The following is a 16,859-nucleotide window of genomic DNA, read 5'->3' on the forward strand; positions in this document are numbered from 1 at the left end:
CTTATCTTGTTTTTTCTGTGTTTTTATAGGTTGTATTGTTGAATTGTAGAATGTACTGTTGTGTTGATTTCTCTTGTGTGTGCAATTTTGTTCTGTAATCTTGACAGCATTGCAAATGAGGGTGAACCTCATTGCTCTTTTCAAGAATAAATAAAGGTTTCAATCAATCACTTGATCATACTACAGCGCCACTCAAAAGTAGCAGATCTAAAAGCTGTTGAGCTTGTAGATCTGAGAGGGAACAGAGGGTCCTTGAAACTAAAAAAGGTATAGAATCACTGGTTTAAGCCTAAAGTACACCAGATGAACACAGGACATCATGGTTTCGCGGCCAGATAATTTGCTGTGTTTTTGGGACGCGCCGTACCTGAAGTCGGGGGGCAGGTTCTGCGAGCCGACTCCGGCGTCGGTGGCCGTCTGCGCCCTCAGCTCCTCTGCGGTCAGCAGACAGTGGAGGCGGTACAGGATGCTGGGCAGACACACTGCCTTCCTCCACAGGGAGGCTGGGATGGGGTGGATGGCACACAGCTCCGGAACCAGGATCTGAACACAACAACAACAACAACAACAACACAATACAACAGGGGGTCTTCAACGTTTGTTTCAGGCCAAGGAGCCCCTATTACTAGCTGAGAGAGAGATGAAGCTACATATATTGTATAAAATTGTGTTGCTTTAAACTGTTTCAATAGATGGCTTCATAGACTTGTTTGACAGCACTATGATCAGTGTTGTGTAAATTCATGTTTCTTTTTGTTTGTTTGTTGACTTATCTTTTCTATTAATATATGTTTGATTCATGTTAATGTGTATTTTCTGAAATGTAACCACCCTCAATATTTAGTCAACTTGACCGCTGGCTTTGTACTTGGTCTGCTCTGTCACCAAACCTCTTTGCCGAAAATAGCATATCTACAAGCTCACAGCGCCTCGCATGCTTATAGATCTGCTATTTTCAGCTAATGTTCTCCTCCGAATAGGGATTCTAGGGTTCCAAGTGGTTGAAGTAAAAAGTTCCAATCACACAAAGATTTGGAGACCCCCCGTGTAGTAACTCTGAGGACCCCCTGTTGAAGACCCCTGCAATACAATGCTAACAATGTTGCTGAATGCTGAAAATGGGGTTTAGTCTGAACTCAACGGGTGGATTCATTTGAATCCAAATATGAATTAAGCCTCATCACATCACCAAGGCTGACATGTCTGCTGCCTTAGGGCTGTCACTTTCAATTCCACATTTTGTTAGGACGGTGGTGAAGTATTACATTTCTCTAACTGTAATGATGTGCATAATTGGAGCGAAGTCGGCTTCTGAAGTGAAGCGTTTACCCATGGCTCCATACTGCATTGGCTAAGCCAACAAGCTGTATACAAAGTACTTTATTCTCCCCGGTCCACACCTGGGTGGCAGCCATGTCTTAAGCTGAGAAATGTGGATGCATTGTCTGCAGCCGTCTGCCTTTGGGTTCAATGAAAGGGTGAAAAACTACCGTGGGTTTAATTACAGTAGTGGCCTAGGCCAGTGGTTCCTAACCTTCTATCCTTGGGAGACTCCATTCTTACAACTGACAAAACAGCTGTTTAACTAACTACTTACGCCTACTGCTTTGGAAACCAATCATGTTACCGCCCCAATAGCGTGGTGCATACCTATCATAAGAGAGAGAGGTGCATGGGGTATCTATGATAAGAGAGAGAGGTGCATGGTGGGGTATCTATGATAATAGAGAGAGGTGCATGGGGTATCTATGATAAGAGAGAGAGGTGTATGGGGTATCTATGATAAGAGAGAGAGGTGCATGGGGTATCTATGATAAGAGAGAGAGAGGAGTATGGGGTATCTATGATAAGAGAGAGAGGTGTATGGGGTATCTATGATAATAGAGAGAGGAGTATGGGGTATCTATGATAAGAGAGAGAGAGGAGTATGGGGTATCTATTATAAGAGAGAGAGGTGTATGGGGTATCTATGATAATAGAGAGAGGAGTATGGGGTATCTATGATAAGAGAGAGAGAGGAGTATGGGGTATCTATGATAAGAGAGAGAGGTGCATGGGGTATCTATGATAAGAGAGAGAGGTGCATGGGGTATCTATGATAAGAGAGAGAGAGGAGTATGGGGTATCTATGATAAGAGAGAGAGGTGTATGGGGTATCTATGATAAGAGAGAGAGGTGTATGGGGTATCTATGATAATAGAGAGAGGTGTATGGGGTATCTATGAGAAGAGAGAGAGGTGTATGGGGTATCTATGAGAAGAGAGAGAGGAGTACGGGGTATCTATGAGAAGAGAGAGAGGTGTATGGGGTATCTATGATAATAGAGAGAGGTGTATGGGGTATCTATGATAATAGAGAGAGGTGTGTGGGGTATCTATGAGAAGAGAGAGAGGTGTATGGGGTATCTATGCTGGGTTTCCACTGGCCGCACACCACACCACACCGCCTACTTGCGGCGCCGTTTTCACTACTAGAACCTGGGCTTAGTGGTGTCAAAGGGGTCTGAAATGGGGGCCAGACGGGGCCAAACACTTCATAATCACTGATCACTCACTGACTTTTTATTTAGACCAGGATATAGTTGTAATACATGATGATAGATTATATTGTATTATAATCACTGTTATAGTCTATTATAGTCTATTATAGTGTATTATAATGATCACAGTTGTATTAAATTATACTAATTAATATTGTATTATAATCACAGTTATAATCTATTACAGTGTATTATAATTATCATAGCTGTAATAAATTATAATACTTTATAGTGTATTATAATGATCACAGTTGTATTACATTATACTAATTAATATTGTAATATAATCACAGTTATAATCTATTACAGTGTATTATAATTACCATAGCTGTAATACATTATAATAATTAATATTGTATTATAATCACAGTTTTAGGGGTCCATTTGGTTCTTACCAATGGCTGGAGTACTCCTGCACAGGTTATTTGCATTTGTATACAGAACAGTTGGCCACTCATCTACATTACATTGTTAGGTAAGAAGTAATGACCTCCACTTATGTCCTTACATTACAAAGGGGGCAGAATCGGTAGATATTTTGATGCAGTGTGGTGTGGTGTAGTGTGGTGTGGTGCTAAAGCTGTGTTGAAAGCCAGCTATAAGAGAGAGAGGAGTATGAAGGTACCTACAATAAGAGAGAGGTGCATGGGGTTCTCTACGAAAGCAGCCATTACCTGTTTGTTCTGCAGGCTTTCCCACTTGGCCTTCCTCTTCTCTGCACTGCTGAGCGGCAACGCTTTGCCCTTCTGGTTCAGGTGGCGAGGAGTTAGCAGGTTCAACCTGGCCGCCCACAAGAAAAACAAAAAGCCATCGAGTTACTATCCCTGCCCACAAAAACACTCTGGGAGAAAAACCGGGACACTATCCTCCCGGCCAAGCAATTTCCTTCAAATTGCCAGGCCTCTCCACAACTGTGCTAAAATTACCGTGGGTGAATGACTCATTGGACCTTCTGGTTTCATAGAGCTGGTCACCAGGACTGGGGTCAGTTCGGCCTTCAATTCAATCAAGTTAATGTATGAAGTGGAACTACGATTCTCTTCCCTAATGACAAAGCATCCATCTCATCTCATTACCCTGTTCACAGAATGGATACGAGAGAACCTTCTCAAGGCAAAAGAAAAAGAGTTTCCACTTCCACATTTTGGAGAAAGTGCAGAGGCAAGAAAAGTCAGGAAGAGAGTGAATTATCTACTCCGTCCATTAGGTAAAAAGGACACAGACTTTATCAAACCGCCTCACTTTTTCATCCATATTGTATATTGTCTTTGTCAGGGGGAAAAATGTGATCTCCATATTTCATCTTTTTATGTTATTTTCTAAAATGAATGCCCTATTTTATACATTGTCGTATGACACTGTCAAAGAAAAGTAGCAAAAATGGACGATCTACAACATCACATGCATTGTGAAGTTGCATATCTAAATTGGTTGATTACTTTTGACACAGTAATGGTCTTATTTGTATACCCTGTATACACTTGTACGGTATGTTGGTTTGTTTACCGTTGAGTGCGAAAACAATGTTGCACATTAGGAAAATCATCTGGGGGACCCCGCAAAATCATTTGGGGACCCCCCTGGGGGTCCCGACTCACCAGTTTGAGAACCACTAATAATCAATTAAACCTTAGTTTGTGTTGGTTCCCATAATGCTGACCTGGAGGAGGTGTGGTCCACGTCCAGCAGAGGCTGGTTGAGGTTGGACAGGTCCAGGTTGTACTTGGTCTTGTAGTACTCGGCGAACGTCTCGTACTCCGGCGACGGGAACTTGCTGAGCGGCGTGAGGTCCGTGTACACGTCCGCCACGTAGAAGCGGTGAGGCTGGTCAAAGTTGCGATACCTTAAAGGGAGGGAGAAGAGGGAGAAGGATAACAGAAACGTTGAAAACCCTCTTTTATCACAAAAAGTTAATTTAAATAGGCTCTATGCACACAGCGGCCATATTGGAAAGAAAATGGGTCTTCCTTACTTCCTTCACAGGTGTTACCAATGACCCTAATTAAGGCTTCTATTCCATTTAGTGTAGCACAACGGTTCTCAAACGTTTTAATTTCCAGGAGCCCTATAACTCTGAGAGAGTACAAATGGAACCAAATAGACCCGTACAGGTCCATTTGGTTCCATTTGTACTCTCTCAGAGTTACACACCCGTAGGGGGCCATTTGAAACCCCCTCAAGGAACCATGAGGGTCCCTGGACCACACTTTGAGACCCACTGGTGTAGCAGAGAGTGTTTCCAGTGAGCCAACATGCACAATATCGGCACCCTGACTCTGTTTGATCAGAATGGAACAGAGCCTTCATTAGTATCATTGGTAACACCTGTGAAGGAAGTAAGGAAGAGGCCCAATTTCGTTCCAATATGGCCGCTGTGCATAGAGCCTATTAAGATCCTCAGATTATAGTACAGTTTATTATTCCCATCTGAACCCTGTTAAGACTCAAATGCACATTTTAGAATATAGCAAATCGCAGAGGGTCGGTCTTTACACTTTCAGAGATAAATTAAGACATTAACTGTGAAATGGAAGGAGCATGAAAAACTGTTCTTTTTTTATTCCTGGTCAAGGCTGTCACGATTATGAAAGTTTACTTGACGATTAATTGTCGCTTAAACTTGCGATAAAATTGTGATTCATCATTTAATTGCATTTCTGTACTACAAAAATTACATTTTTGTTTGGCTTTTAGGCTTCGCAAACAAAAGGTGCACACACTCATGTCGTCATGACTCAGCCATGACCGTAATAAGGAGCTACACCCAAATATGGAGTGTGTTGTCTATCCCCAATGTGTCTATCCCCAATGGCATCAGAAAACTAATCAGTCAGGTCCATATATGGGCACAAAAGGGGCTCTCCATATATGGGCATGAAAGGGACAAGGACTGAGAGATATCTCCATATATGGGCATATCAGTCAGATCAGCGTGTGACGTAGGTGTGAGGGTCGCGTAGCGGCCCGAACCTCTAGTAGTGGAACTTAGCCGATCTACAAGCTCAAAACCTTGTAGATCTGCTACTTCCACTATTTTTGAAAATGTGTGGAAATATATGAATGTATTTCAACATAGTAATGATTATGACGATTATGCAAAGAAATATTGTGATTATCTCAAATAATTGTGATTAGGCGATTATGTAATAATTGTGACATGCCTATTCCTGGTAAAGAGTTTTGATTGAGCTCAGCCCTGCGGTACCTTGGAATGATGACAGCATCCTGGTAGTCCTCCAGCTTGAAGGTGAAGGGGGTCTGTTTGGTGTACTGAGTGGTAGGAATGCCAATGCGGGCCTCAGACTTCTCGATGTCCTCCATGAACTTAAAGTCCAAATCTAGTGTGCTGGAATCCCCAACTGACGGGACAAAAACACAATAAATAAACAATAACACAAGTACGTAATAATACAAGCGGTTAATGTATGTTTTGCATTTATATAATCTAAATCTGCAAAGTAACTAGTAACTAAAGCTGTCTTTTTGTAATGGAAGAGAAGTATAAAGTATCACACAATTGAAATTGAAATTGAGATCAAGTAAAGTCAAAGTACCTACACATTTGACTTAATACAGTGCTTGAGTAAATGTAATTAGTTACTTTCCACAACTGATTATAGTAGACTGGTTTATTGTCTTCATTAACAACACCTGATATATCATGGCACAGGTTATGTGTAAGATGGATCAAATTTCACTTTAATTTACTTTTAGGTCAAGCTGCAAACGCAGACCTTTTCCTGTCATTCTAAAAGATTTTGCTATGTTCTTGTTTTGTTATGAGCTCTCTAGGGCAACAGAAAACAGTGATGTCCAGCATCCCATGTCATGGTTATACTGTACTTTCCCCCCAGAATTCTAAATGCTGAATAAAAAGAACACATCAACCTTTCCGAGAGCTAGCGACCACAAAAATAAATCATGGAAACCTCCGGTTAGACGGATTAAAGCAAAAACAAAAATCTTGCGACTGAAAGTGTGTCCCCATCTGTGATTTGTGAGACAGTGTGAAAGGAGTCCTCCACACCAGCGCTGTGTTTCCTAAACAATTAGCACATGTAGAATTATGATGTTTGGGTATTATCATTCTAAACCTATTGTTCTAGTTGTTCTACATACTGACAACAACCAGTTGAAGAAATTGCAGATTGAGGCTTTAACCCATTAAGACCGGGAAAAGCATCTGTCATTTTAGATTTTAACCATTATTTTATACTTTGGCTAATCAAAAACAGCAGATCTACAAGCTTATAGCGCGGCACCAAGTGAAAATCTTTGAATATATATTTTTAAAGCAAACATTTTTAACTCAAATCTTTGCTTGAGGATTCTGTCTTCTAAATCCTAACAGTTGTAATGGATAAATTAGAATGCCAACCTGTTCTTCTATCATTTCTGTACTATCTAACTTTATCTGAACTAAGAAGGTTTAAACTCACAGCAGGGGTCTTTAGTCAACCACTCTACACATGAATGTGCTAAATGTAACTCACCTACAGCTGTAAATGGAACAGCTGATCTGAATCCTTCATGCTACTGTCACTGTCTCAGCTATGTGTATTTGTGTAGCTATGGTTGTGTCTCTCATATATTTAGTCCATACCTTATAAGACCATTTAGAAAAGCCTCTTTGGTACAATGTGGAGTATAAAGAACTGTGGTAGAGGAGGTTGAGGAGGCTTGTGCCCCGAATGGGCTGTTGGTCAGGCCAGGAGGCCTGGCTCTACCAATCTGTGTATGCTGTTGCGCTCTGCTGACATCTTCCTAATAAATGATCTGAAACTTCACCTGAATGGAATATTATTATTCTATTACATTCAGGTGAAGTTTTTGATCATTTATTAGGAAGATTCAGGCAGAGAGCAACAGCATACAGATCATTCAGAGCCAGGCCTCCTGGCCTGACCAACAGCCCATTCGGGGCACAACCCTCTCAAACCTCCTCTACCACAGTTCTTTATACTCCACATTGTACCAAAGAGGCTTTTCTAAATGGTCTTATAAGGTATGGACTAAATATAAGAGAGACACAACCATAGCTACACAAATACACATAGCTGAGACAGTGACAGTAGCATGAAGGATTCAGATCAGCTGTTCCATTTACAGCTGTAGGTGAGTTACATTTAGCACATTCATGTGTAGAGTGGTTGACTAAAGACCCCTGCTGTGAGTTTAAACCTTCTTAGTTCAGATAAAGTTAGATAGTACAGAAATGATAGAAGAACAGGTTGGCATTCTAATTTATCCATTACATTCCAGAGTTTTTTCTTTTTGTACATGAATAATCATATTCATGTACATACGACAGGTGATTTATAGAATGCCAAATCAATAGACATTTTCCTACCTACATGTTGATATAGCTATATATTTACTCAACCATTTTTGTAGAGCTCTCTCTCTCTCTTCCTTAAGTTCTTTTGATCAAGTATCCATAATCATAATTAGTTATGAAATATGAAATATTGATCCTGCCGACAACGCCAAATGTAATAGAATAATAATATTCCATTCAGGTGAAGTTTTTGATCATTTATTAGGAAGATTCAGGCAGAGAGCAACAGCATACAGATCATTCAGAGCCAGGCCTCCTGGCCTGACCAACAGCCCATTCGGGGCACAACCCTCTCAAACCTCCTCTACCACAGTTCTTTATACTCCACATTGTACCAAAGAGGCTTTTCTAAATGGTCTTATAAGGTATGGACTAAATATAAGAGAGACACAACCATAGCTACACAAATACACATAGCTGAGACAGTGACAGTAGCATGAAGGATTCAGATCAGCTGTTCCATTTACAGCTGTAGGTGAGTTACATTTAGCACATTCATGTGTAGAGTGGTTGACTAAAGACCCCTGCTGTGAGTTTAAACCTTCTTAGTTCAGATAAAGTTAGATAGTACAGAAATGATAGAAGAACAGGTTGGCATTCTAATTTATCCATTACATTGTTTAAAAAAAGAAAAGAACGTATGTTGCTATAATATCAGTGGTTCTCATACTATTTTCATGTCAAGGACCCCCAAAATTATATGTATTTGTCCGCGGACCCCCATCTCAAAATATTTTGTGCCAGGGACCCCCAGAAGCAAAGATTTGAGTTAAAAATATGTGTGTGTGTGTGTGTGTGTGTGTGTGTGTGTGTGTGTGTGTGTGTGTGTGTGTGTGTGTGTGTGTGTGTGTGTGTGTGTGTGTGTGTGTGTGTGTGTGTGTGTGTGTGTGTGTGTGTATATGTATATATGTATGTATGTATGTAGAGAGAGGCACACATTTTCCCCCAAAAAACTAAAAATAGCAGATCTACAAGCTCATAGTGCGGCACTCGGTGCCACGCTATGTAGCTTGTAGATCTGTAGATCTGCTATCTTTTAACTCATTCACTGCCAGGCTTATTTCAAGCTAGTTGATCCATATGCCAAAGGCATTTTGGGTCAAACGGAGAAAAAAATGTGTCCGTTTACATTTTAACATTGAAGTGGATGGAGAATTAACTTTTTGAAAATAGTTTTCTCCTAGTTCCTTTGAGATTCAAAAGAAAAAAAAATAACTTTAATAATTATTTTTTTTAGGAGACGTCAAAAGACGTCATTGGCACTAATGGCACACTGAAAACGGCCGTCAAAAGACGTCATTGGCACTATATGAGTTAATAGCCAAAGAAATCTAAAAATGACACACAGACGCATTCCCGGTCTTTAAAGGGTTAAAGGTAGGGTAAGTGATTTTCTTTGGTTAAAATAAGTGTTAAATAGCTCTATATTCTCATAGTACTCATTCTATAGAGTTGTTTGTTCAGTAAAAGGAGACTCCTAGTCTCTCCAGCTCTTTATAAAACAGAAAATGCATTTTCGTTTCAGTTTCATTTTCATTTCCAATTTTATCCAATCAGGATAGAGAACTCAATCAGGATATAGATTAAACAAGTGAAATTGGAAGTGATGACACTAAGAAATGAGCAGGCACAATTGGAACTGGAACACTATAAAAATGAAGCTTAAAAATGGGTACTTTCTCCTGATTGGTTGAGATTTTGACACCTACCGGAAAATGTATTTTCTGTTTATTAAAGAGCTGGAGAGACGGGGAGACTCCTGTTACTGAACAAACACTCTATAGCAATGATTACTATCAGAATATAGTATTTAACCTTTTAACAAAATACTTTTTGTTTTAACCAAAAAATATCACTTACCCTACCTTTAAACCTTTGCTTTAATGAAACATCTGTATATTTAGCAGCAGAGTGCGTGCCACAGCTGTTTCGTGCATTTTTTAAGCGAAAGCCACCAAAAAAAAGAAAGGTGTGAAGCGCCACGCACTCACCGCCGTTGAGAGGTAGGACGCAGTAGGCGGAGTCAGCCTGCGTGGGCTTGAACTCCAGCGCGGGCTTCTCCAGGCGGAGGATGTGGGAGAAGACGTACTGGTGGAGGCGCGTGATGAGGTCGAGCTGCGCCGCGCTCAGCGTGAAGCCCGACTTCTGCAGCTCGATGGAGATGGTGACCTCCCCGGAGCGCGTGTACACCGGGAAGTGGGGGATCTGGTTTTAGCAGGGAAGAAACACCGTTTCACTCAGTTAACCAATTGGTACGGATGTACAAGGGAGCTAAAACTTTAATATATCCTTTTTTGGGGGGGAAAAATAAATATATCTAAAATAAATTTGCACAAATAGAACTAATCATGTAGATCACATGGGAACTGCATGGCTCAAATGTGGATCTTGGGCTTATGGCCAGCCTGTAACGTCAGTCATCTATGATGCATAACTCCAAATTGGGCAAGGTTTCAGCCTTTTCAGAGCCCCAATAGTTTATCTTTTTTAATTAGTTTAGTCACAATTTTAAACAGTCATGCATACAATAAAGGCCGAAAGAAATGGCCGAAAAAGGTATGGGCTTAAGTCGAAGCCTATTACGTCCACCACTGTCTTCCATTATAGCATTTCAGTTAAGTAGCTGGCACAAATGTACATCTGTGTCCTACTGGCAAACATACCAGAACCAAATTTGTTTCCCCCTTCCTTTAACCCATTTAACGGTTCCCGTCCTGAAAGGCATATATAGTTACAAATAGGGGTTCCCGCCCAAAATGGGTTAAACCCCCATAAACAAGGTTAAGCATGGTAAATATAAACACTTCTGTGTGCACAATCAATAGGACAACATCTTCAAACACAATCAGTCTTTTCAGTTTCCCTAGGGCATTGGTTCTCAAAGTGACCAGGGGGTCACAATCATTTAACACCTTTATCCATATTTTATAGCAAAAAAATTGCAGATATGCAAGCTCACAGCGCATGCTACAATGAGAAAAGGTGCCGTCTGGCGGACGTACTCGAGGTATGGGTTTGGCGGTCAGGATGCCAAAGCAGCGGCTGGTGTCCTCCGGCGGGTACAGCTTCCTCCTGCGGAAGTTGAGCTCGTCGGGGAGCGGGGTGGTGAGGACCATGCCGATCACGTACAGGTAGTAAGACTGCTCCGGGACGGGGTAGCTGTCCCGCAGACACTCTGGTATCTGGACACAGGACACACAGAAATACTCAAACACAGTTGTGGAGAAGTATGTGACATCACGGCATAAAACTAACTTTCTTTCCGTGAGCCAAAGTGACTCATCAAATGATTATACTACAGCGTCACACAAAAGTACCAAAAGTAGCAGATCTGCAAGCTCAAACGCGGCGCCAAGCGGCACGTTTTGAGCTTGTAGATCTGCTACTTTTGCATGTGAATTCTGAAAAGTACCGGTAACTATTTTGGACATATGAGGTTTCCACCCGAGACAAAATACACAAAGATTACCCAGTTGTAGAGAAGTATATCACATCAAGGCAGAAAACCAAAAAAAAATTTGTACATGAGCTAAAGTGATTGAAGTACAAAAAATATATATACATTATTTGATTTGCCAAATACGATTTATAAACTAAAATATGAACATCAAATCCATGTTTGGTAGCCTGCCAAAGTGGCTGGTGTTGTAGAATAACATTCCAGCCAAAATGAACAGTCTACCAGTAGTTCATTGGTATCTGCGGTTAAATATCCACCATGTTACAAATTTATACATTGATAATTGCTTACTTCTGGATTTTGTGGATGATCGTGTGGTATATGTTGACCTTTCATGACCCTTTAGGTTTTTGTGATATTTAGTATTGTTAAAGATATAAAAAGAATAAGCGTCCCTTTTCCTGGATACTAAAGTCTCCAATAACTTTGGATAGAGTAGCTAGATCTAACAAAGAGATTAGAGATGAAGATTGTTCCAGTGCCGAGACAGACCCTGGTCTGTCTCTGTACTAGAACGATCTTCATCTCTAATCTCTCTAGCTTCTGGACAAACCTCTGTTTACAAAACTTGACAAACCATCAAAACTATTTAGTTCACTCTGGTCCAAGGGTGGATTTTCCCTTGATGGGCCCTTGGGGACCACTCTGCATTCTAATCCTTGATGCCCCTTGCGGAACTTGAGGGCCATTGAATGCCGTTGACAGCACGTGGGGGAGGAGGAGGGGGGGAGGTTCTTTCTTACGGCTTTAGGGTAGCACTGTCTCCTCTTGGTGGAGCCGGGCCGGCCTGGGACGCTGGTCTCCTCCTCATCGTGGAGGTCCAGCTCCTCTTCGTACTTCACCGTCTCCTTGCCCACAGGCATCAGGTGGTCGTCCAGCTCACCTGAGGATGGAGGAGCAAAAACCTCTTATCTCCATATTCTAACTTTTTGTGCTTTTTTTCGTAAATGAACGCCATACTTGATCATACTACAGCGTCACACAAAAGCATCAAAGGTAGCAGATCCACAAGCTCTAAACGTGGCGCGAAGTGAGGCGTTTTGAGCTTGTAGATCTGCTACTTTTGCTATTTTAGAATTTGAATATATGAGTATGAGAGAGCCGTAGAGACATGCTAAAGATGGACAAAATATCGATATTATGCCGATTATTGTGATACGAGTGTTTCTCCTGGTTTTAATCACCTAAGCCCTATTTTATACTTTCAAAATGTACCAAAATAGTGAAAATAGCCATCATGATGCGTTGTGAGCTTGTAGATTGTCTATCGTCACTATTTTGGAATTGAATTGGAATTTTCAAACTGCCCAACGTCTGTTGAGTTTATCCCTTGTTTATACCGTTAAAATTTGTTAGTTTCACTGTTTATTTGCCCCTTCTGTAATAACAATACATTTTATTTGTTTAGAACTTTTCCTGAGCTCAAGGACACATGAAAGATTAAAAAAAGATCATTAAAGCGCCAAGTAAAACTGCCAATAAAGGACCGGTTTAACAACCAATAAAAATTCTGGCCAGGTAAACCGCAGGAGCAAATAAAATAAAGGACAGGTTAGGCCGAGATTAAAACAAGTTACAGATGCCAAACAATAACGTCATGAAAGGGACATATTCTGCACAGGATTTTTACCTATTTTATGAAGCTTCTCGCAGCATAGTAGTGCAACTGCTTTCTCTGCAAGTCTGCCACAAGTCATTATAGGACCCTGTTAAGACACAGAAAGATATGAACAGACACAATTTGCTTGATTGTAATGCATATCGCCCCAGTCGGGCAGAAACCTTGCATCTCCTAGTGTAGTGTGAAACTAGAGGGGAAAAAAGCTTATCTGCAAGCTCACGACAAGCTATTTTTGAAAAATGTTTAAAGTTATTTAAAGTGATTTAATGTGTCTGTGGGTTTTATAAATATCAATGAAAAGTATTAAAAAGAGCTTGTGAATGAATTATAACTACTTTGAATCCATTGGAACACAGGTTATTTTTTTCCATTCCCTGAAAAGTAACCGCTTTGGACCTCTCATACAAGGTTTCCAACCCAACAGTGATCGTATATGAAAACATTGTGTACCGTTTCTAAAATGTTGTAATTTTCTCCTCTACGGTGAACAAATATAGTGATTCATACCTTTTTAAAGGCCTATTAGGTTTCCAAAAAAGTTTAACGGCTACACATATAACAACCATAAATATAATTTCAATGGCAGTCTGCTGTTCTTTTTTTTTACTATGTACACAAATGGAAGCTTGGGAGGAAAATAGGAACCTGCAGAGAAGGTTCAAACTAGAGTTGTTCCAATACCGATACTGCTTAAAATGCTGGTATCGGCGAGTATGCCAGTCTATGCCAGATGCCGATGTGGTATGCCGAAACTACATTATTTATCTTTATTTATTATTTATGATAACATTTCATTTACAGTGCTGAACCCCACTTTGAGAACCACTGTCCTGGATTATCATTTTATTTTATTACACACGACCGATACGCAATCGGGAAGGAAATAAATGGTATCGGTACATCTCTAAGTTCAAACGCTTTACCTTAACGGGAGCTCTCAGTGGGGAGTTGATGGGCAGGAACAGAGTTGACTGGTATCGTCCGTCTTTTGTCTCTGACGTCTTACACTTTGGTGCCAGGTGGGTGAACGGGTCACTGGGCAGACGGGCACAATACCTGGAATAGTCGTCGTCGCAGAACGTTCAGTACTAGGCCAGGCAAGGCAGTTTCAACAACAAGGCAATTCAATGTGCTTTACACAGAACATCAAGCAAAGGAAACACAATTATACAATGGCATTAGGATGCATCAAACAAAAGTACAAAAAACGTACAGCTACAGTTACAGTGCAGAAGAGAAAGAAAAAAGAAAAGTAACTCAATCAAAGTGGCGAACAGAAAGGCCTTTAGTTGTGTTTTAAAAGACATAAGAGTGGCAGCAGATCTGCAGTTTTCTGGGAGTTTGTTCCAGATATGCGGTGCATAAAAAACTAAATGCTGCTTCCCCTCGTTTATTAGTGGTTTTTGGGACAGAAAGCAGACCTGTCCCTACAGTTTGCGAGGCTCTAACATGGATCTCGGACTTCGTGCGGCCAGCTTGTGACATCAGTCATCTAGGACAGTGTTTCTATAACTTTTACATTTCAAGGACTCCCCTTAACTCTTGACAGTATACTATGAAAATGGTATACTGTCAGAGTAACAGACTTATAAGGGTCAATATAGAACCCCCTCAAGGAACAATGAGAGTCCCTCGACCCCACTTTGAGAACCAATGATCTGGGTACATACCTATGACTTACTTTTACTCTATGCCTTTGTAACCCCTTTAGACCGGGAAAGAATGTGTCATTTTTCAAATTTCTATTCAAAAATAGCAGATCTACAAGCTCATAAAGAGCTTGTAGATCTGCTATATATTTTTAGAAAAATCATTAACATTTTTGCAAATCTTTGAATATATATATTTTTTAAGCGAAAATGTGTAACTCAAATCTTTGCTTCTGGGGATTCTCCAAATGTCTTCTAAATCCTAACAGGTTTTTTTTAAACGTATGTTGCTATAATCAGTGGTTTCCAAACATTTTTCATGTCAAGGACCCCCAAAATTATATGTATTTGGCCGCAGACCCCCATCTCAAAATATGCTGTTCCAGGGACCCCCCCAGAAGCAAAGATTTGAGTTAAAAATGTTTAAAAAAAGAATATGTTGTTGCAGAGGTTTTCTGCTTTGCCCTAGCTATTTTATGCCTTTGTTTTTAAACCCTGTAGCACTTTGTGATTTTCAAAAATGTGCGTTATAACCAAAATGTTTTATTATTATTATTACTGCTTGGGACTCCAAAATGTGGGCAAGGTTTCAACCCAAGGACAGCTTTCAGGAGGTACTACTCTGTGGCCTACTGGCAGTGAGCACACTGCTGATCAGTCCAGCAGTTTGAGATTAGACAGACAGACAGACAGACAGACAGACAGACAGACAGACAGACAGACAGACAGGCAGACAGACAGAGCCTCTTGTAGACGGCTAGACTCCTGCAGAGTCCATGCCCTAAAAACAATTGTTTCATTAGAGGCAGTCAGATAGGTAATTGGTATTGATAAAAAAATTAAAAGAGAGAAAAAAACAGTAATTTTTATGAAGACTTATTAATTCAGACAGTCTGGGCAACATCTTGAGCAATAGCTTAAGGTTTTATCCCACTGTGTATTCATATTCACGTGCACAATCTCTGAACAAAATGTGGTTTTCTTCCCATGTTTCCAGACACGCCAATTCCTAAAAGACCTGGACACGATCAAACTTGAATTCCGTTTATTTTCTAGACTTTTGCAAGAAAAATAACTCTAATGATGTGAAGACAAAGAACACAGGACGGATCTAAAAAGGTCACCTGTAGCAGGTACCTACCGGTGTTGCCAGATTTTGCAAGAGAAATAGGCAGCTAGGTCTATGAAAACAAGCCCAAAAGAAGTGACTAAAGGCCACATGAGCACTTTGAACTTATATACATTGGCTATTTGAAAATAGCAGATCTACAAGCTCACAACGCACCGCATCGTGACGCGTTGTGAGCTTGTAGATCTGCTATTTTAAAAAATAATCTTGAAAAAAAAAGAGACAAATGGTGTTAAAAATATTTTAACACAAATCTGATACAGGTATCCCTCAAATATTTGCAGAACGCTTTTTTTTCAAAACGTTTGAAACCCACTGATTTAAACAACATTAGGAAGAAAGCTCAAATAAGCAACTATAGAAACGAGCCCAAAAAAACACAACCACCTAATATTTACAAGCGACTTTACAGAAAAACAAGATCAAAGTCGCTTATAATAAGCCGACATGGCAACACTGGTACCGACCTGTTGATGTGTCCGATGGCGGTGTTGATGGTGACGCGGGGACCTCCCCCGTCCTCCGAGCGGAGGACGTACGGCGGAATGATGTTGTCATCGTCCTGCACCTGCTCCACCTCAAACTCGTTGACCTCCGATGACTTGGAGCACTTGTTCCTCAATATCTAGGTCAACATACAAGGGGGATGACAACAGTCAATCAAACGTGTCGTGAATCGATGTAATAGATTCTATAAATGTTGTATCGATAAGCTCGTAAAATAATCGATTGATAATAATCAACCCCTATGTTGGGCATAAAGCTCACAACACGTCGCATCGCTATTTTCACTATTTATGTAGGACACTGTGCAATGAAGTATAAATGACACCTAGTTCAACCAAGAAATTACTTTATTTCTATCGTTTATCTATCGTGTTGTCTTTGGTTTTAGTTTGTAAAACTTTCCGTAACGGTGAATGCAAATTCCAAAAAAGAAGAAAAAACTTTGAATTAATCAGAGACTCCAAGTAATAACAGCAAAACAATATAAAAAATGTGTCCATTAAGTCCAAAACACTGCTCATATTATCATTTAGATTCTGTTCTACCGAGGTCCGCTGAGAAAAACGTTTCAGAAATATCACCAAAGATGAAGAAAAGTAACTTTAAGACACCCGGA

The 16,859-nt window shown here is 40.4% G+C and overlaps 1 protein-coding gene across 1 annotated transcript in view; it reads right to left on the minus strand.

The window, feature by feature from the left end:
• Positions 1 to 16,859, minus strand: part of dicer1 (dicer 1, ribonuclease type III) — a 67,112-nt gene that overhangs the window by 23,953 nt on the left and 26,300 nt on the right. Inside the window, 10 exon segments of the mRNA XM_080413239.1 lie at positions 368 to 543; positions 3,214 to 3,319; positions 4,200 to 4,382; positions 5,745 to 5,898; positions 9,869 to 10,082; positions 10,880 to 11,059; positions 12,081 to 12,220; positions 12,968 to 13,043; positions 13,882 to 14,014; positions 16,204 to 16,361. Of these exon segments, the coding sequence (XP_080269365.1) occupies positions 368 to 543; positions 3,214 to 3,319; positions 4,200 to 4,382; positions 5,745 to 5,898; positions 9,869 to 10,082; positions 10,880 to 11,059; positions 12,081 to 12,220; positions 12,968 to 13,043; positions 13,882 to 14,014; positions 16,204 to 16,361 (1,520 nt within the window).

Source organism: Gymnoscopelus braueri, assembly GCF_963280865.1.
Source record: "Gymnoscopelus braueri genome assembly, chromosome: 19".
Classification (NCBI taxonomy): domain Eukaryota; kingdom Metazoa; phylum Chordata; class Actinopteri; order Myctophiformes; family Myctophidae; genus Gymnoscopelus; species Gymnoscopelus braueri.